Genomic DNA, 21,106 nt, shown 5'->3' with positions numbered 1-21,106 from the left:
CCTCAGGACTGCCATGGGCAGTGTTTGATAAAAATGCAAAGACCATTTCCAGAAGTGCCTGCAGTGACACTGCCTTAGACTGGAACTCTTTAGTGTACCAGCAGTTGTGAGCAGATGCTGACAACTGAGATTGTTTGCCAACTGTGTAACAGAGGGTGTGAATGGGCTTGGAGGAAAGTGCTACCCAATACTGTTGCTAAACACCCATTCTTCAAACCTGAAGGAAATAAGAGACTGTGAACAGAGAACATCATAGTAATCCTTCCCTGACTAGCATGTTCACATGTACCCTTCTAGGAGCAATCACAAGGATTCAAGAGTGGAACCATTCCCAGCCTATAGAGAGAGGGAAGGAGTTCACCTGAGGCACACATTCCAGCTCAGATAACTCAAAGCAGCAGTTATGAACTCAAAATCTTCCTGCTCTGATGAGTACTCATTGGGAACTGTATCCCTCTACTGAACATGCGTGTAATAATGCAATGTAAAATTGTCAATAAAATGTAATCCCAAAGAAATTCAAACCATAAAAAATATACATTGAAATACAATACTTTTAGGGTTTGAAAATATTGCAGGATTACTTACATAGTAATCAAGAGAATGATGCCGACCTTCTCTTGTAATTACCTTGTTTTTGTATAATAAATGTTAATGGAATGTGTAAAATAAAGGACAATTTAATTCATCCTCAGTGGCCAATTGGAGAATGAGGAGAGGAGAGAAAGACTGACATGTCGTTATATTGAAGCCTGTTTGGAAGTTACTAGTTCAATAGCACTTGAATAAAGGACTTAATAACTTGCTCCTGATTCAAAGTGAAAAATACACAGTGTGGAGAGTTTATAGAGCATTAAAGAAAGTTACAAAAACTATTGCCATTGAACAAATAAACCCAGAAGCAAATTCTGACAAGCAAACACAAATATGCTCTGGTAGCTCTGGTGTAGAAAAAAGTCATGCTGGGTTAATGCCCAGCATTAAAGAATTAAGTCTTGAAGAATGATTGGGGAAAAAATATGAAAGGAAGCCTTACAAAGGATATACATTGTGACAGGTTAAAGAAAAGTAAGTAGGAATCAGGGGCACAAGCTGAAACCAATGAAAGGCAAATATAAGCTGGATGCCAGGAAGTTCTGCACACACAAATGATCAACACGTGGCATGAACTCTTGGGTGGGGTAGTGGCATAAAGTATTGAATAGATTAATAGAATCAAGTAGAAGACCAAAAGTTTGCCAATAAATGAAAGCTGAAAATGCTGGAAGTACTCAAGAGGTGAGGCAGTCTTTGTGGAAGGAGAAACGGAGCTAATGTTTCAGGTTCATGACTCCATTCTGGTCTCCCTGCTTCATCTGTTCTCAATGCCAGCTTCCACACCAGTCCTTTTCCTTCAACCAGGGATTCCCCTCCACCTGTAATTGGAAAGGCCCTCATAAGGACATCATAAACAGAAGCAGGAGTAGGCCATTCAATAACAGCACCCTTCCCTCCCCCCACACTCTGACAGCTCCACCATTGCTGCACTTTGACCTCAACACCACAGTCCAAATTAAGGATCTTGACCCAAAACGTTGACTGTTCATTTGCATCTACAGATGCTGCCTGATCCATTGAGTTCCACCAGCAGTTTTTTTTGTGATACTTTCATACACTAATCCGACCTCCCTTACTTCCTTCAACCATGTCCTTTTTATCTCCTAAACATTTGTCCCTCCCTCCAGAATTATGACAGCTCTCCTTCCACCGCACTAGTTTCCTCGACATTCAACAGATTATTTTTCAGTCTTTCTGACACCACTATGTCACTACCATCAGAAAACCAGTTCCTCTCTCCACTTTTGGCATTCTGAAGAACCTATTCCTCTGTGACATCCTGGTTCACTCTTCCATCACAACTAGTAGTCACTGCCCTTCCCAAGGTAACACCTTCCCTCTTACTTTTCCCCTTTCCCACTGCCTGACCCCCAAACACTTTTTGCAGATAAAATCACAATTTATACTTTTCAATTTAAAATACGGCATTCACTGCTGACGACAAAGTCTCCAGTAAGCTAGTGAGACCAAACTTAGGTTGGGTGATCACTTTACAAAACCCTGCATTCAATTTATAAACATAACCCTAAGTTTCAATTTGTCAGGCACTTTAATTTCCTGCCTCACTTCCAGGCAGAGCTCATTGTCCTTGGTCTAGAACAATGTTCCATTGGAGATTAATGTAAGTCTGAGCAATGCATCCATATCTTATGGCTAAGCACATTACAGCCTTCTGAACTCAGCATTGACTTCAGTAATTTCCAGTTATGTTTATGTCCCAGATAATTTTGCACCAAACTTTTGTCCCTTATTTGTCCCAGTACCAACCTCTTTTGCCTTGTACCATTATCCTTTATGCAATTTTATTTCTACTGCACTTAAATCTATCACAGATCTTCCCTCCTGTTCTTCCCTCCAATCACATGCTCTCTGCATGTTTTATTAGCCTAATGAAAGATCGTCAAAATTATATGTGGAGATTAGAAAAGAGTTTCTAATCTTTCATCAGGCTAATCTCCACAGATGCTTCATGATATCATGAGTATTTCCAATTTATTTCAGTCTTCTGTTATCCTGTTTTTATAGCTCGGTCAAAAAGATATGTTTTAAGGAGCATAAATATGTGGGGAAATGTAAAAGTTTATGTTTCAGGATGCTAATTCACTGTGTCACTGCTGGTATGGATCTCATGAACAGCCCTAAGAGGAGTTTTTGTATGTTTTATCTCTGCTTTATCTTACTGTTTCTGTAACCGATCTTTATAGCACATGTCTTGTACTCAGCGTAAATCAAATAGCAGGAGTGCCCACAGTTCCTGTGTAAGGGAAACTTAACAGTATGCGTCACTCTTCAGACTTTGGGGGCCTCAATTTGAATACCCTCCAGTTAATTCCATGTACATTTGCTGAAATAATAATGAACTAGCAGCCATGGAGACAGTTTAACCTACTGTCCCAATACTTTCCAACATGTTTCTCATTTCACTGGATTTCTCATTTGCCATTCCATTTCAAATGGGATTTTGAATTTGATGGTCGGTGCTGCTAGACTCTCGTAGTGTATTGGTTGTACAATATTGTATTATGGTCACACAGTCTTAAGCAGCAAGAATTATAGTAATGAGCAGACTGATCTGAGAGACTCGGGTACAGCAGTAGAGCTGAGTGAACAGATGTAAACCATTGATGAACACTCTGAAGTCGTAGACACACACAGGCTGAGGAAAAAAGTCACATTCACTTTCAAAAAAGAAATAGGAAAAATAATATTTTTGAAAGACTATCTAACGATATTTTTGTTGAGTTGAAGAGAACTTTAAGGAAAAGGGACATGGGAAATTTAGGGAAATAGGAAAGCATAAACAATATCGCACAATATCCGCCAGATATAACAGAAAGTGGCATTGGTGTGTATATTCCACATCTGCAACTTGCTGGTTATCACTGCTTCTGTTTAGTAAGGATATCTTTTCAAAATCTCTTTATAATTCCTCATAGATCCAGGATGTTGTAAAATGTCGAACGGGAAGCTGTAAAAATGAAGAAAATGAAAATTCACCAGATTCTTACAAAAATGGTCAAGTCCAGATAATGGTGAGTAAAGGAGCAATTTACAGAGAGCAGAGTGAAATCTGCCTGGCATCTGACATGTCTGTCCTCCAGATACCAGCCTTGTGGAGCACAACATGGTTTCAGGGAGTTGTTGAGATAGAGACGTATGAGGAAAGATTGAGTAGATTAGGCCTGTATTCTCTAAAGTTTAGAAAATTATAACATTCTTACAGGCCCCAACAGGCAGGAGAGAGAGGGGATGTTTCCCCTGGCTGTGGAATCCAGTACTAGCGGTAGGAGTCTCTGATAAAGGACAGGCCTGAGACTAAGATGGGCAGAAATTCCTTCACATGGAGGGTGGTGAAACTTTGGAATACTCTACTCTGGAGAACTGTGAAGGCACAGTTCATTAAATCAATGGATTTCTGCACATGACATGAAAGGAATTAAAGGATATGAAGATAGTCCAGAAAAATGCATTAGGGTAGAAGATTAGCTATGATCTTGATGAATGTCAGAGTAGGCTTAAAGGGCCAAATAGCCTTCTCTTACTCCTTTTTGTATTCCTATGTTTAATAGAGGGTATTTGAGGTAGATAACATAATTGAAGTTACTTTCTATAATTTCTGTATCAGTGGTATAAGTCAGGAAGGAGCTATAGCTGTTCATTGACTGTGGATATTCATGTATCTATTCAGATTTGCTTATTATCGCTTGATGTGGAAATAACTTGTTAAATTTACATTACACAGTGCTGCAGATAAAAGGAAGAGGTGGGATTTTGGTGGCAGGAGATGGAGTGAGCATGGCTGATGGCAGCACGTTGAGTTTAACTCAATATAGATGGAATTTGCAGCAGATGTTTTGAGCAACAGGAAGGTTTCACAGGAGGGACTATAGGGTTCCCACTCACTGGGGAGGCCTAAACCTCACATGGGGAAGGAGGAACAACCTATGCTCTCTTGTTTTAGGCACCTTTGTTAAGGAGAAAGTTTCTCATCATCAACCCTATCTATGACCCTCATAATTCTGTTTACCTCCATCACGTCCCCCTTTCACTCCCAGCTTATCCAGCCTCTCCACACGGCTGAAATGCTCTATCCCAGGCAACATCTTGGTGAATGTCCCCTACACCCTCTCCAGTGCAATCATGTCCTTTCTATAGTGTGGCAACTAGAACTGCACACAGTACTCTAGCTGTGTTCAAACTAATGTGTTCTCTGATTGTACTATAACCTACTTGCTTCTATGTTCTGTTCCCCAGCTGCTGAAGGCAAGTATGCCATAAGCCTTCTTTACTACCTAATCTACATGTGCAGTTGCCTTCACAAATCCTGGGACATGTACTCCAAAGTCCCTTTGTTCCTCAGTACCATTCATTGTAGCCTTATTGGTTCTCCAAAAATGCTTGCTGTCATATTTTTCAGGAACAAATTCCATTTGCCATTGCTCTGCCCACCTTACCAACTGATCAATATTATCCTGTGATTGAAGATGACCCGCCTCACTATCAATAACACCATCAATTTTCATGTCAACTGCAAATTTACGAATCGTACCACCTGCATTCACATCAAGATCATTAATGTTTATTACAAATAGCAATGATTCCGATAAAAGGCTTTTAATATACCTAAAAATTATTTGGGAGTTTCCTCAATCTTGCCTGCCAGTGCTATTTCATGCCCCTTCTTTGTCCAAGTACTAACTTTTGTAGGGACCCCTCTACGCTTCCTGTGCTCCTTTGCAGCCTCTTCTGTTGTCGTTTCTCTACACCAGCTATAAGCTATCTTTTATTCTTTATCCAACCGTTGATATCCCTTAACATCCTTGATTCTTTGGACTACTTGCCCTTATCTTATTATCCCTGAACTCTCACTCTTACATTTTTGAGTGACTCCCACTGTCCGTATGTAGACCTATGTACAAATAGCTGCTCCGAGTTCCTGCTTTTGCCAAGTCCTGTCTCATCATATGGAAAGTGGGCTTTCTTCAATTTAGAAACTTAATTTTTGGTTCACCCTTGTCCTTCTCCATCACGACCTTAAAACCTAAAGGTTTAGTCACTGCTTCCCAAATACTCTGCAACTGAAACTCCTACCACTTGCCCGGCTACATTCCCAAAGATTAGGTAGAGTACTACCCTTCTCTACCCTACCCTGTCTCCAGACTGGTTCAAAAAGCTCTCTCCTGAATGTACATTAACAATTCACCCCTGACAAGCCTTTCACACTCAAGCAATCCCAGTTAAGGCAGGTGAAATTTCCTGCAGCTATTATCCTATTATTTTTACAAGTCTCTGTGATTTGCCACATATCTGCTTCTCTGTCTTGCACTGACTGTTTTGAGGCTAGGATGACTGCATCTGCAAGAAATGCCACCGTTTTTTCAGCTTGAGCACCAGCTGAGAGTTCCACGGATCGCACATTTTCAGAGGTGATCATCCCACAGCTCAAGGAAACTCATGTGGCCCCAGCAATGTGATTCCCCACATTCTTTTCTAAGCTCCACCCATATGGCCTCATCTGAAGAACTTTCAAAAATGTCTTTCCTCCTTTCTGCAGAAGAGGACTCCTTCATCAATATTGCAATGCCACCTCCTCTTTTACATCTCCCCCGGCATGTCTGAAGACTCTGTACCCTGGAATGTTGAGTTACCAGTCCTGCTCTTTGCTCAACCATGTCTCCAATATCATATTCCTATTGCTTATTAATGCTCTCTGTTCATCTCTTTTACCTTTCAGACTCTTTTCGTCAGATAGATGCAATCCAGCCTTGCATTCCCCGCATGTGCCTTATCAAGTCTATGTATGATCTGCTACTAGATTGACTTCATTTTCCTTCTATGTTTGGCTCATCCTCAGCCCCTACTGTACATCTGCTTTGTGTCCCATTCCCTACCAAATTAGTTTAAATCCTCCCCAACAGCATCAGCAAACCTTCCCGCAAGGATGCTGGACTTGCTCCAGTTTAGCTGCAATGTGCCTAGCCTGTACTGGTACCACCTTCCATGAAACGTTCCCAGTAATCCAGAAATCTAAAGCCCTCCCTCCTACACCAACTCTTCAGCCATGCATTCATCTGACCCATCCTCTCATTCCTACACTTATTAGCAAGTGACACAGGAAGTAATCCAGAGACTGCAAGCTTAGATGTCCTACTTTTTAGTGTGCAGTCTAGCTCCATAAATTCATGTTGCAGGACCTTATCTCTCTTTTAGTCTATGTTGTTAGTACCAATGTGGTCTACAACCGCTCCCCCTTTAGAATGCCCTGCATCCATTCTGTGACATCCTTGACACTGTCACCAGGGAGACAACACACAATCCGGATTTACGTCTGTGTTTGTGACAAAAATAGATTTATGTCTATTCCTCTCACTTTCGTCTTCTACTACTACTGCCCTTGGACTCCTCCTCCTCCCCCCTTGTGCAGCTGAGCCACCCATAGAGCTGTGATCTTGGCTCTGACTGCACTCCCCAGGGAAACATTCATCCCCATCAATTTCCAATGCAGAAAAAACACTCTCAGAATGACATGCACCCTGAGGTTTCCCTGACTACCAACCTGTTTCCGTTCCCCTGCCTGGTAATTACCCATTCTCTCCCTTACTGCATTTCCTTAAACTGTGGGGTGACCACCCCTCAGAATGTGCTGTCTGGGCTGGTACTCAACCTGCCCAAAATGGCAGCACTTCTTGCAGATGTGGTCATCCCGTCTGCAAGGAGGGTCTCAGATTTCCACATTCTGCAGGCCGTAAAACACAGAGGACTGAACTCACCTGCCATACAAAAAAGATTTATTTAAAATGTAATTGAAGTAAAACCAAATTGCCCTTAAGTTAAGCTCTTAGTTAACCCCTTTAAATAGAGAATACTAATCACATTACGAATAACTTTGCCTTTATTTTGGCTTGAGCTACAAAATATAAAAGTCATGGAAATACTCATCCAGTCCTACTTATCAAGTAGCTGCCTTCCTCTCCATGCATCAGTTTTGGAATCATGATATCACCCCCACCCCTGCGACTGGTCAGCGTGTACCTCACAGATTGGTCCTCCTCCTTCATCACTGCCACTCTCTATAGGTACTTTTCGTAGCTTAATGCTCATTTTAAGCACCAATCGTCACCTGTGCTCTCACAGGTCAATCCCCTCCCTTCACCGCTGCCACCAACCATATTTATATTCGTTTATAGCATTGTCCTTTCACACCTTACTTTCCGACATTCCTTTGTGCCATCAGCAAATTTAGCAACCATAGTCCCTTCATCCAAGTCTTTTATATAAATCGGAAAAAATGTTGAGGCCCTAGCACTGATCCCTGTGACACACTACTGTTACACCTTGCCAAATATGTTTTGGAAACCTAAGCATAGGTCATCCACCAATTTCCCCTTTATCCACAGCACATGTTACTTCTTCAAAGTATAGTTTTGGTATGGGTTGAGGGTGGTGTAGAGAAGGCCGCAGACACAGGGGTGAGGCTATCAACTACTGAGATTGAAGCCATAACATCATAATGGGTTGGGGCAGCTCTCCCAATCTCCTTACCCTTTAAGGAGTGCTGAAATAGGCTCTTACCCTGTGAAATCCACAACTCCCACATTTTTACCTCATGCACCAGCTGTCAGTTTGAAATCCGACTCTCACTAACACTCTGGAAGCCCAGTTTACCTCTGTTATTTAATTTAGTTGTGATATCTTTCCAAGGACATTCCCAATATCTGATAATATACAAGGTGGACTCAAGTGGAGATACAGCATTTTATTTTTTAAGCCTTAGTTCCACCATGGGAAGTTAATGTTGAGGATTTTGTTCCAGCAATAGTGAGCACAGAGCTCTCACTTTCTCTGACTCTGGTCATCTACCAACTCTGAACTGCCCTCTGAAGAGATGTAAAAAGCTATCTAGCTGCATCAAACTTCTGCAAAGTATAACCTTTGCTGAATCAAACTCTGGAGTCCCTTCTGAGCAGCTGTCTAGGTGTTCTCCATCATGTAGAATGTAACATTTCAAGAAGAAGCTTCACCGTCTGAAGACAACGAGAGTTTGGTATTGAATGCCAGCTTTGCTCACAATGCCCACATTTCAAAAATAAATAAGATACAGTTTCAGCAGGGTATAACATACACGTAGCTAAGCATCTAGTCATATATACTCAAATGTAATTGAATCTGATGTCAGATTACATCACTACCATTCTGTTATTTCTGTCCAGAAAACTATGAAATTAAATTTGCACACATTACATTCAAAGACATTTTTTGAGGAGTTAACAAGGACAGTTGTTGAGGGTGGTGCATTAATGTAGTGTCCATGGATGTACCGTGCTATTTGAGCAAGTCTCAGAAGGCAGATTAGTCAGAAAAAAAAGTCCATTGAATCAAAGGGAGAGAGGCAAGTGGAATCTGAAACTGGTTCATTTGCAGAAAGCAAACCAAAGAGAGGTCAAAAGATAGTTTTAGTGACCTGAATACTCTTTGCATTGCTGTTCTGCAAGGCTCAGTTCTGGGCCTCTTGCTTTTTGCAGTAAAATGACCTGGACTTAATCATGGCCTTATATTTAAGAAGTTTGCAGAGGATACTAAAATTGGCAATGTGCTTTATGGAAGATAAAATGTGGTAGGCTGCAGGAGGATGTCAATGACAAATGGCAGGTAGCAGGACAAGTAGAAAAGATGCTGAAGAAGGCAAATGATATACTACCCATTATATGGAATATAAGAGTGGGAAGGTAACACTAAAATTCTAACTGTAGAATAGTTCTTGCATTCATACTCAAGGAAGGATATGATGGCACGAGAGAGGGTGAGGAAGAGATTCATGGGGATGTGTCCAGGGCTAGAGAATTTCAGTAATGTGGAGTGATTGTCTGGACTGGAATTATTTTCATTGGAACCAAGAGAGATAATTGGAATTGTTTAAAATTACAAGAGGCTTAAGCAGGAACAGGACAGGCCAATTACTGTTCCAAGAAAGGTCATTAATGAAGAGAAACCAGATAGATGGGTTTGTTTTCCTTGGAGCAGGGGAGGCTGGTGAGGGAGGAGTGGGTAGTGGCCTGATAAGAGTAATTCAGAATTATAAGGGGCATAGATAGTAAGAAACGTTTCCCCATGGCAGAGGTGTCTGAGACCAGAGGGCATAGGTATAAGGTGAGGGGTAAGAGGCTTAAAGGGGATCTGGAACACAGTGAAGGCAGGTACTCACACAACATCTGGACAAGCACAGATCCTCAAAGCATAGTAGCTATTGGATCAAATGCTGGTAAATAGGATTAGTAGAGATAGTTGGCATTGACATAGTGGAATGAAGGTCCTGTGTGAGAAACGAGATTTAAGCAAAGAGGTGAAGGATTACATGGGAGTAGAATATTTTTTCACCTGCAGTTTGTTGGGCACCTAGAATTCATAGTCTAAGTGGATAGTTAAAAGGTAACCGGATGCACACTTAAAGCCCAATACCACAAAAGGTTATGGGATGTGAACTGAAACATGGGAATACACTAAATAAATTGTTTTGTCCAATATTGACACAGAGGGCAGAAAGACTTCATCTTGTATTGTGTGTGATAACATGGAATGCAGTATCAGAATTGTGAATACACTGTGAGGCCACAAATCCTGGTGAAGACACAATTCTGTCTCTGAGATGTTGTGCTTCCATGTTTTCAGTGGCTTCTCAGTCAGGACTTCTGTATTTAAATTTATTTTTCTGACAGTCAGTAAATGGGTGAGTTTCTTCAGCTGATAGCCCCACCATCTCTAACTTGCTGTTTTTTTTTGTGTCCTGCTGCCTATTTATAGACAGATTTTGAAAAGGACGTGGACCTGGCATGCCAGTCTGGTATGTAGTACTTCAGATCCCAGAGGGGATAACTGCTGTAACCTCTTCTCACCATTATCCATTAACATTCTTCTCTAATATTGTTCATCTCCACATCCTCGGGACAGCCAGCAGCTGAGTGTTAACATCAGCTGCAGCAGGAATGAGTTGACTGTGGAATCACTGCATCATCTCTTAATCTACATCAGATATTATTTATCTTTGATTAATTTTAATGCAATAAAGGGGATATGTGCAAACATTTCCTGTTTCATTCCAATGCTCTCATGATAGTAATTCCAATCAAATTATTTCTCAGAGACCCATTTTTCCCCACTGATTATTTCATTATCTGTTATTAAAACATTTCTAAAATACCACTTTTGAACACCAGTAAGCAGAAATCAAAGCCTTAGTCTGCAATTAAAAGCAACTTTTACAACATTACAACAGTGGCCACACTTGAAAGGTACTTCACTATCTGTAAAGTGTTCTTGTGCCTCCAGCTGTCCACTCAGGTGCTAATATATATGTAAGTCTTTCTTCTATTGCAAGCTTGTGAAAAATAAATCCCTTTTCTTACCCATCTACTTACGTTATTAGTTTTCTAAGACCTGAAAAAAAAACTCCTTTTACTGCATTTAGGAACACGTGTACTTGGCAATTCTGGTACAAATCACCTGCATTGAGGTATCTTATTTTCTGCTCAAACTGCAACTACAAAATTTGCCATTAATCACTGCAATTGGAAAGTGTCCTAAAATGTAATTTATGAAGGATAATCCTTTTTTAAAATATCCTCATGTATTTTAAATGGTCAATACACACAAAGTGCTGGAGGAACTCACCAGGTCAGGCAGCATCTGTGGAGGGAAAAAAAATAGTCAACATCTCAGGTCAACACCCTTCATCAGAACCCTTCAAATCGTGATGAAGGGTCTCGACCCGAAACGTCAACTGTTTATTTCCCTCCATAGATGCTGCCTGACCTGCTGAGTTCCTCCAGCATTTTGTGCATATTGCTCCAGATTCCAGCATCTTCATGTCTCTATGTTTAGAATGGTGATGTGGTGCAGTTTGGCTTAATTCAGTATGTCACGATCCTGAGGAACCATTTACCTTCTTAAGTGGTTCCTCAGGATGACTTGCTCCAGTTCTGTTCATTCTGAGGCCACTGACTCTTCCACAGATGGGACAGGAGACACTTGATGGGATGAGCAGGTGGGTAGTTTGTGAGATGGTGTGCTGCTTCCACCATTTGCGTGCAGCTTCTGTGTCTCCTGACACCTGGACTCGAGACTGTCAATGCCACCTCAAATTCTTCATCTCCACTTTGAGCAGATGTGGGCCAGGAACTCCTGGGAGTCAGTGAGGATATTGCATTCCCTCAAGGATGTTTTGAGGACATACTTGATTCTTTTCCTTTGTCTACCTGTTAACCTCCTCCCATGACAAAACTCAGATAAGAGTGTCTGTTTCAGGAATCTGAATTTCGGCATGTGAACAAGTGGCCTACCCAATGGAACCAACTGAACCTAACTGGAGCCTTAATGATGGGGATGTTAGCCTGGCAGAGGACAATGACGTTTGTTCCCTTAACATTCCTGTGGATTTGAAAGATTTTGCAGAGACAGCATTGCTATCTCTCCACTGCCTTGATGTACCTTCTGGAGGTAGTCTAAGTCCTAGAAGCATATAAGAGGGCAGGAATCATTGCTGTGAGTAGACCAGGTGTGTTGTGTTGATCTTAAAACACAAGTTAAAGAGGGTGCTGGCACACTGAAGGCAATGGTGACTTCACTCAGAGATCATATTTTATTCTTTTCCTTTGCCTACCTGTTAACCTCCTCCCATGAGATCTGGGAAGTGATCCACATTGTCCGAGGTCTTGCCATGGACCTTTATTGTCAAAGGACAGTTGCGACTCAATTATTGAAGCCAACTGACCTTGGGTGTGGAGTGGAGGCGATGTAGGTTGAACAATTTTCCATTGGTCCTGTAGATTAGATCCACTCCAGCAGAAGTATTGTGGCAAGAAAGATTGGAAATAATCTAGGGGCATAGATAGAGCCTGGCTTGATTTGGAGTGGCTCTGTAATGGATTCATTTGGTAGGATCATGGCTTGTATGGTGTGAAATGTAGGGTGAAGATGAATTTCTGTGGTCAGCCAAATTTGAGTCGGGTATCCCACAGTCTCCCCTGGCTGATGAAGCCAAAGGCTTATAGCTTGGTTGAAAAAAGCCACATGCAGTTTCTCCCAGACAAATCATAAGCTTTTTTAATTGCAATCAACCATACATAATTTTACATTAAAAATGTAATAATCTTCAATCTACCAATTCTACAGTTACAGATTTGTGGTTAGATCAATGAAAAAGCACTGCAATGAAGATTTTTAAAAAGTATGGAATGCGTAAGATAAAAATGAAGAAAGTGAGAATCTATTTCAGGTCTGTGAAAACAACCAGGCCTAGAAATTCTGAGCAGCCTAAAGGGTGCAGTTAGATGGTCATAAAAGTGGTGGACAGTGACCATTTTGATCATGTACCTGCTACTGTGAATTTCAATAATGCTTGAGTCCCAAGTTTATTGATGCTACAGAGCCAAAAAATTATTGCCTAAGATGAGGAGGTTGAGGGGCAGTGACAGCTGGAAATTGTGGGCCCAGTCAAGGTCAGAGGGTTATTGGAAACAGCAATCAGGCAAGATGCTGCAGGAGAAGCTCTTGGGAATGGTGACGTGATATGTAACTTTGGTGGAATGGAGTCTCAGTTTGTTAATTGGAAATCTCCATCAGGAGCTCAGAGGACCTAAGGGCAACTTGATGAGTCAGAGATGTGGAGTCGATCCAAGATTGCAAGGCCAATTAATGGTTTGGGAAGGAACGTGGGCTGATCTGAGAGTTGAGGTTGAAGAATCATGGGGGTCTGAGGCCTGGATCAGTTATGGATTTGGGATTATCGAGGTGTTGGGACGTTAGAGGATTGGGCCCTGTGAATATCAGGTTAGGGGGCAGTTCAGTTGTTGAAGGGCATTGAGGCCTTGAGGAATCAGGGGATCTAGAATTATCAGTGGGTGGAAGGAGTCAGGCCGAGGCCAGTATGGTGTGTGAGACCATGGGGGAGCCAGGGGGTCAGGACATTAGGGAATCAAAGAATTGGACCTGGGCCACAGGGCTCAGCACTGGGGCCAATTGAGGATGTTGGGAGGTCAGTTGGTGATTGGCATCTTGAGGACCTGGGACTGGACCTTAGTGAGGACACAGATTCACAATCCAGTTCTGTACTGTGAAGTTTTAATTGTCCTGGGAGTGCTCTAACATGGTCACTCCCCAGATAGCTTGCTCTAATTTTGCCCATATTGTTGCACGGGGAATAGCATAACCTGGGAGGCTGAGAACTGGCCGTTCAAGTAACGCTAGAAGATGGCCGTTGACAATTTCATTCCATGGTAAGTCTGCTTTTTGTCATTTAGTGCTGAATAAAGCAGTGCTACACCATCTTAATTTCTAGACACCGATTCGGATGAACCAATGAAAGAAAGATGAACAAATAAAGTTCCCTGTCATTTTCTTCTTGGGACAGGTGACCCCCACTTTACCAGGGTGAGTGGGAGTGGGGGTGGGGGGGGGGTCCATATCGCAATTTTCCATAATGCAAAGCCACATCATCTCTGCGTGCATCAAGGTATTCGAGTTGGGAAAAAATAGTGTTTATTTATTTACCTTGTTCCACATCAATGCTGTAAGAGTGAATTTTATTCCATATCTCACATTTTTGGGTAGTGGTTTGTAAACTCTGCAAGGGTGAATTTTCATAACCCAAACAGCCATAATATGACAGTTGCCTGTAACTGATGTTCCCCAATGAGCCAACTAAATATTTAGACAAAAGAAATCACTATTCCTGATGGCGATAAATCAGCTCCAAATACTGCAAAGATTTTATCCTTGATAGAAGCTAATTGCCATAACATTTCTAACTCATTCAGAACAACACTACACTATGTTAACTAGCAATTCACTGTTAAGAGTTTTTCATGATTGTAGCAATTAGTCAGACTTCTGTGACAGTGAGACTGTTTTAGCAGCATCCGTGTGACCCCCACACTACTGAGGTAATAGGTACGATTCATATCTCCTCCTTAGGCAGACCCTCAGTGTTGAGGATCATTTGCTTCCACTCTGGTTTTGTGCATTCTGAGGCTACTGATGAGGCCAATGTGGGTTCCGCAGACCATGGCTGATTTGGTGAGGTGGTATTTGAAGACAGCCAAGTGGGTATTGTGGGGTGTACTGTGTTCCAGCCTCCATTTATGCTGGGTTTCTGCATGCTTCCACACATGGACTCAAAATGCTCAGTGCCATGCCAAATGCTCTGTCTCCATTTTGATTAGACCAGGGCAAAGGCTTCCTAGCAATTGGTGGGGATGTTGCACATTTTCAAGGAAGTGTTTGAGAATTTAGATTATATAGGACAGTTGTGAGACCATATCTGGAGTACTCTGTCTCCTTGTTTAACAAAAGGTCTTAATGGAGTTCAGTGAGAGTTTACTTGTACTTAGAATGGGCATGTTGTCAAATGAGGAAAATTTGGATTTCAGATCTTGATCTTCAAGTACTCTTTTCCTCAGCTAGACAAAGGCTATGCTGACACACTGAAGATAATACTGAATTTTATCACCAATATTTGACTGTGCTGAGAGGTGGCTCCCAAGATAGGAGATGTGGCACATGTTTTCCAAGGTCTCATCAAGGAGGGTGGTGTTGTACAACAGGGTCAGATTGGTAATGTACCATTGTTTTGTGGATGTCAAATGAATGATTTGGCGATGATTTGGAGTTCAGCCTTTGAATATGTGCAATGCATGCTGTAGCCTGGTGACTGAAGCTGGGGTGACATTGATTCTGGAGTGGATGTGACGTAGATTGATCTGTTTCCCATTTGTCGCATTGAATGTCTCCACTCACCAGGAAGCTTGTAGGAGGTGAGATATAGCACTGGGGTGAGAAAGCCTGGAGAATAGTGTTGCAGCTATCGGGAAGTCTTATCTGATGTAATTTACACTGATATTGGGTTGTTGTGGACTCGTCGGTTAGCCTCACAGTTGTATCACTTCCATTCCACAACCCTGGTGATGACTTTGCTTGTGGCAGATGGCCAGGAGACCCCTCTGTGCATACCAAAGTCAGAATTAGCTCCTTTCTTGATTACATTGTCTCTGTAATCTCCTGTTATAGCATCTTCTTCCCAGATGTAAGAGGTGAGTTTGTGAATACGCACTTTAAGTTCCTCACCACCCAAGTTTAGAACTTAAGCAGGGATGCCATCAGCTCCTGAGGTATTTTTTTAGTTGGCATAAGGTCTTTTCATCTTCTTGTTGATCAGGGTGCTGGTGAGGTTGGATCGGATAGTTTCCTGCTGAAAGAAGTCAAGGGCTCTTTATTCAAACTCAGAATCTCAGTTGAGGAGATCTTTGAAATGTTCCTTCAAGTGGGTAATGACTGCTTCTCTGTCCTTGATAACTTTTGCCTGCATTCTGGACTGCTGGTTGGGTGCCTATGTGTTTCCAGGATATTGATGACCTTGACCTCCTTCCTTGTCCTCCCCAGTTAGCCCACCAGCAATTTGGGTTTTTAGCTGCGGACTGCTCCTGCCCTTGGAATCCTTGCCATCCTCGGCTGCAGGAAAAGACAGCTCCAAGGTGAAATAAAAACAAAGTGCTGAAAACGCTCAGCAGATAAGGCAATGCCTGTGGAAAAAGAAACAGAGTCTCTGGTCAAAGACTCTTCATCAGAAGTAAGATTACAATGAATGATTCACCCTTTATATATCACATGACTCAGCAATGTCATGGAACTGGTACTTAAATTCATGTTGAAGTAAATTAAAATTCAGATTTAAATCTCCCAGTAACTGCTGCATAGAAAGGAAGACAGCCCAGGCTTTAGAGCTGGGCAGTATGAAGGGCGAATCATTCATTGTAATCTTACTTCACCTGTTCTGAGGAAGGGTCTTTGACCAGAGACTCTGTTTCTTTTCCCACAGGCACTGCCTTATCTGCTGAGTGTTTTCAACACTTTCTGTTCTTGTTTCACCTTGGAGCTTGCTTTGACGTCCAATGTGGAGGAGGATGGAAAATAGCTTTGGAGTCCACATAAATATTTGTTTGTTTCTTTTAAACATTCATTCAGCTGAAATGATCCATTAGAAGCAGAATAATTGTCAGTCTCTCTGAACGCTGTTAAATGTGGCAGCGCTTCAAGGTGTTGTTCATATGATCATCACTGCAGTAGATTTAATGTTCCCATCAGACCAATAATAAATCCTAACAAAAATAGAATCGAGGATAATTCACATAGAGTCATAGAGCAATACAGCGCGGATACAGGCCCTTCAGCCCAACCAGTCCATGCCAACCATTGTGCCCACCCAGCTAGTCCCAACTTCCTGCATTCAGCCCATATCCCTCCAAGCCCTGTCCCTCCATGTACCTATCCAGGTGCTTCTTAAATGATACTATTGTACCTGCCTCACCCACTTCCTCTGGCAGCTTGTTCCATATACTCACCACCCTCTGCATGAAAAAGTTGCCCCTCAGGTCCGTTTTAAATCTTTCCCCTCTCACCCTAAACATTTGCCCCCTCGTCTTGGACTCCCTTACCCTTGGAAAAACTGTTACCATCCACCTTATCTCATAATTTTAAACATTTCTGTAAGGTCGCCCCTCATTCTCCAATAGTCCAAGGAAAAAGACCCAGCCTGGCCAACCTCTCCCTATAACTCAGGTCCTCTAGTCCTGGTATCATCCTCGTAAATCTTCTCTGCACTCTTTCCAGTTTAACCACATCTTTCCTATAACAGGGTGACCAAAACTGTCCACAGTACTCCAAGTGCACCCTCACCATTGACTTATACAACTGCTACATAATGTTCCAACTCCTATATTCAGTGCCCTGACTGATGAATACCAGTATGCTAAACATCTTTTTCAACACCCTGTCCACCTGTGATGCTGCTTTCAACAAACTATACATTTGTACTCCTAGGTCCCTTCGTTCCATTACACTCCCTCGTGCTCTACCTTTCATAGTATAAGTTCTATGCTGGTTTGACTTTCCAAAATGCATCACCTCACTCTTATCTGTATTGAAATCCATCTGTCACTCCTTGGTCCACTTCCTCAGCTGATCAAGATCCCCCTGTAATCTACGATAACCTTCTTCACTATCAACAACACCTCCTAATTTTGTGTCATCTGCAAACTTACTGATCAAGCCTTGTGCATTCGCATACACTCACATGCACAAAGCTGACATTTTAAAAACAAAAATGAAGTGAGGTTCATCTAAGGTCCATAGTATGTAATAAGGCCATAGTGCCAATATTCAGATCATCCACACCCAGGACAGCTTTGGCAACTAGTGAGTGTGGGGTAGGATCTCACCAACCATCAAAACATTTCAAGGGCAAAGCTGGTTATTTGTGCTTGAAAAGGCTCAGCACTGCACTTGGTCTCAGCAATAAGCTGGAAGTTGGGCTCTTAAGAGAAGATTGAGGCCAGAACCATGTTGTGGAATGGTTTCCCCAATAGGCTGTCAAAGTCATTCGGCAGAATAACTCATCACCGGAACACTCCACCAAGACCTTGCTTGTCTGGCAGTGAAAAGAGCCCTCCCCTTCAGATCCTTCCTGCACGGTCAGAGTCTCGCTCACAATGCACACTGCCCTCAAGATGGCTGCAATGAGGAGAAAACAATTGCCCATCTCTTATTGGTCTGTGCTTTCGCAAAGAAGGTGTGGAAAAGAATGCAAGGTCCTTTGTCAGGGTTCGCCCTGAGCAGCTGTGTCACAGAGGACACTCTTGTCTACACGCTGTTCCCAGGGACACATCCTGAGACAAACATCAAGTGCTGCTGGAAGATCATCAGCTTTTGAGAGATGCACCTTGGTCTGCGTGAAACTTGTTGGTCTTCCAGTACAATCAGATGTCTGTAAGGGAATGCTGCCACCTGGCACATTCTATGCTACAAGCATACATCCTAATGGATGCACTGAAGCTTGACACTGCCGACACAAAGGCTTTGTGGGGAAGGACTACAATCCAAGGTCCCGCCACCACTGGACGCTGGAGTGTGTATTGTCCAAAAAGGCCACATGAATGGCAGTGGTGCTTTGTACATAGAATGTCTTAACTTGGTGGCATTACAAGTATATAGACCTGACAACACTGAATTTATAGACAGGATGACACCATGAATGTAAAGAAAGCCATGCACTGTTTTATTTTGTGTCTTTATGTTTTTTTATGGAATATAGAACAGTACAGTACAGGAACAGGCCCTTTGGCCCATGATGTTGTGCCAAACTGACGGCCCGCGATGCTGTAAGCTACTGACGACTAATTAAACTAATCCCTCCTGTCTGCATATGGTCCATATCCCTCCATTCTCTGAATATCCATGTGCCTATCCAAGAGCCTTTTAAATACGTCTATCGCATCTACTACCACCCTTTGCCAGCGCATTCCAGGCACCCACCACTCTTTGTGTAAAATAAACTTGCCCTGCAATTCTCCTTTGAACTTTCCCCCTCGCAACTTAAAGGCATGCCCTCGAGTATTAAACATTTCGACCCTGAGAAAAATGTACCAGCTGTCTATCTATGCCTCTCATAATCTTATAAACTTCTGTCAGGTCTCCCTTCAGCCTCCACAGCTCCAGAGAAAACAACCCTGGTTTGTCCAACCTCTCATTATAGTACATGCCCTCTAATCCAAGCAGCATCCTGGTGAACCTCTTCTGCCCCCTCTCCAAAGCCTCTGTATCCTTCCTGTAATGCGGCGATCAAAATTGAATGCAATACTCCTGATGTGGTCTAACTAGACTTTTATAAAGCTGCAATATATCTTCCCAAGTCTTGAATTCAGTGCCTCGACTAATAAAGGCAAGCGTACCATATGCCTTCTTTGCTAACCTATCAACCTGTGCAGGTACTTTCAGGGAGCTGTGGACTTGGACCCCAGGACCCTCTGTACATCAACGCTGTTAAGGGTCTTGCCATTAACAGTGTAGTGTGTCCCTTTATATTTGATCTCCCAACGCACAAGAGCTCACACTTGTCCATTTTAATGAATATATTAATGTGAATATATATGAATAAGGATTATTTTTGAAATAATAACAAAAGCAGTTTGGAACAAGGGTGGTTTACCACTGATCTTGGGAGCTCACCAAATATCAGAAGAGCAAGCTCAACACTGCAACACATCAGAATAACAAAGTACACCTTCTTTACTGGAGGCGCTTTTGTATTACTCCACAGACACAAGCAGTGAATGGCTTGCTTCCAAATTTTCTGCACAAGGCTCCAGAAATTGAGGCATTTTACCATTAACATTTAATTATTTCTGACGTTTACCTTTCCAAGCAATCTGTTCTATATATTCCTTCTGTTGTTCTTCTGGCTGTCTGGCTGATATGTAAGTAATTAAATGACCATTTCCACTGACCCCTGATGGAAATAAAAAGCAGCTCTCCAAGATCCTGTTGAAAGTGCTTTGTTGCTTGTGTTTAAACTAAATATGTTAGAAAATAAAAGTTATCTTTTGCCAATAAATTAAATTCCCAAAGTGAGATAAACAGGGAGGAGGACAGTAATAGACTGCAGGAAGACAGATAGGCTGGTTGAATGAGCAAAGAAGTGGCATATGAAATTTAATACAGTGAAGCGATACACTTTGGCAGAAAGACTAAGGAGATTCAATATTGATTGAATTGCAGAATGCTAAAGGGTGTGCAGGATCAGAGACCTCGGTGTATGCATGATTTTTGAAAGTGAGAGAATATTTTGAGAGAATGGTTAGTAAAGCAATAAGGGATTCTGGGATTTTTAAATGGAGGCACAACGTATGACAGCAGGAAAGTTATGTTGAATCAACGGGAGTATTGCATTCATTTCAGGTCAGCACACTGAGGGATGTGGATGGAAAGGCGCTGGAGATTGCAGAAGAGATTTGCTGGAATGGTTTCAAAGATTAGGGATTTCACCTATGAGGTTAGACTGGAGAAGTCGACGTTCTCATTGGAGCAACAGCATTGAGAGGAGATATGACAGAGGTACTGAAGATTGTGAGTGGTTTAGAGAGGATAGATAAAGCTTCCCTCTCATTAGTAGATGGATCAAGATCCAGAACAAATATTTAACATTTTGGGCAAGACAAATGTTAGGAAAAGCATTTTTACTCAGAGAGTGATTATGATCTGGACTGCACATGAGAATAGTGGGATTGCAATCAGTCACTGCCTTTAAAGTAAAATTGGATAGGTACTTGAAGGAGAATAACTTGCAGGACTGTGGGGAAAGAGAAAGATGGGTACTTGTGGGATTGTTCCACAAGGACTTAGCATGGACAATGGGTGGGATGCCTACCTTCCAAGCTTCTATTTCATATCTAAATAATAGTCTGAGGGCATTAGAAATAATAGAGAGCTCTCCATATCCCTACAGCAACTTTAGTAGCTTCTTTACACCTTTAGAGAATATGTAAAGAACCCTTCCGAGTTTTCTAAAAATAGACAAACTCAAATCCAACCACTTTCTAAGTGATTCAGCTCCTAATGACAGTCCCAGAGGCCACGTACAGTAGTTAGCAATGCCTACTGTCTGGCATTAACTGCAATATTACTGCCT

At 42.0% G+C, this 21,106-nt stretch overlaps 1 protein-coding gene across 4 annotated transcripts in view; it reads left to right on the top strand.

Moving 5' to 3' along the window:
- adgrb2 (adhesion G protein-coupled receptor B2) overlaps positions 1–21,106 on the top strand; it is an 898,475-nt gene that overhangs the window by 820,343 nt on the left and 57,026 nt on the right. For all 4 annotated transcript variants that reach the window (XM_052036166.1, XM_052036168.1, XM_052036167.1 and 1 more), the window contains 2 exons: positions 3,534–3,629; positions 10,396–10,435. In XM_052036166.1, the coding sequence (XP_051892126.1) occupies positions 3,534–3,629; positions 10,396–10,435 (136 nt within the window). The remainder of the gene's footprint in view (positions 1–3,533; positions 3,630–10,395; positions 10,436–21,106) is intronic.

The sequence above is a fragment of the Pristis pectinata genome, chromosome 22, assembly GCF_009764475.1.
Source record: "Pristis pectinata isolate sPriPec2 chromosome 22, sPriPec2.1.pri, whole genome shotgun sequence".
In the NCBI taxonomy this organism is placed as follows: domain Eukaryota; kingdom Metazoa; phylum Chordata; class Chondrichthyes; order Rhinopristiformes; family Pristidae; genus Pristis; species Pristis pectinata.
Note: the sequence above shows the minus strand (reverse complement) of the source record. Positions and strands in the feature narration are given on the sequence as shown.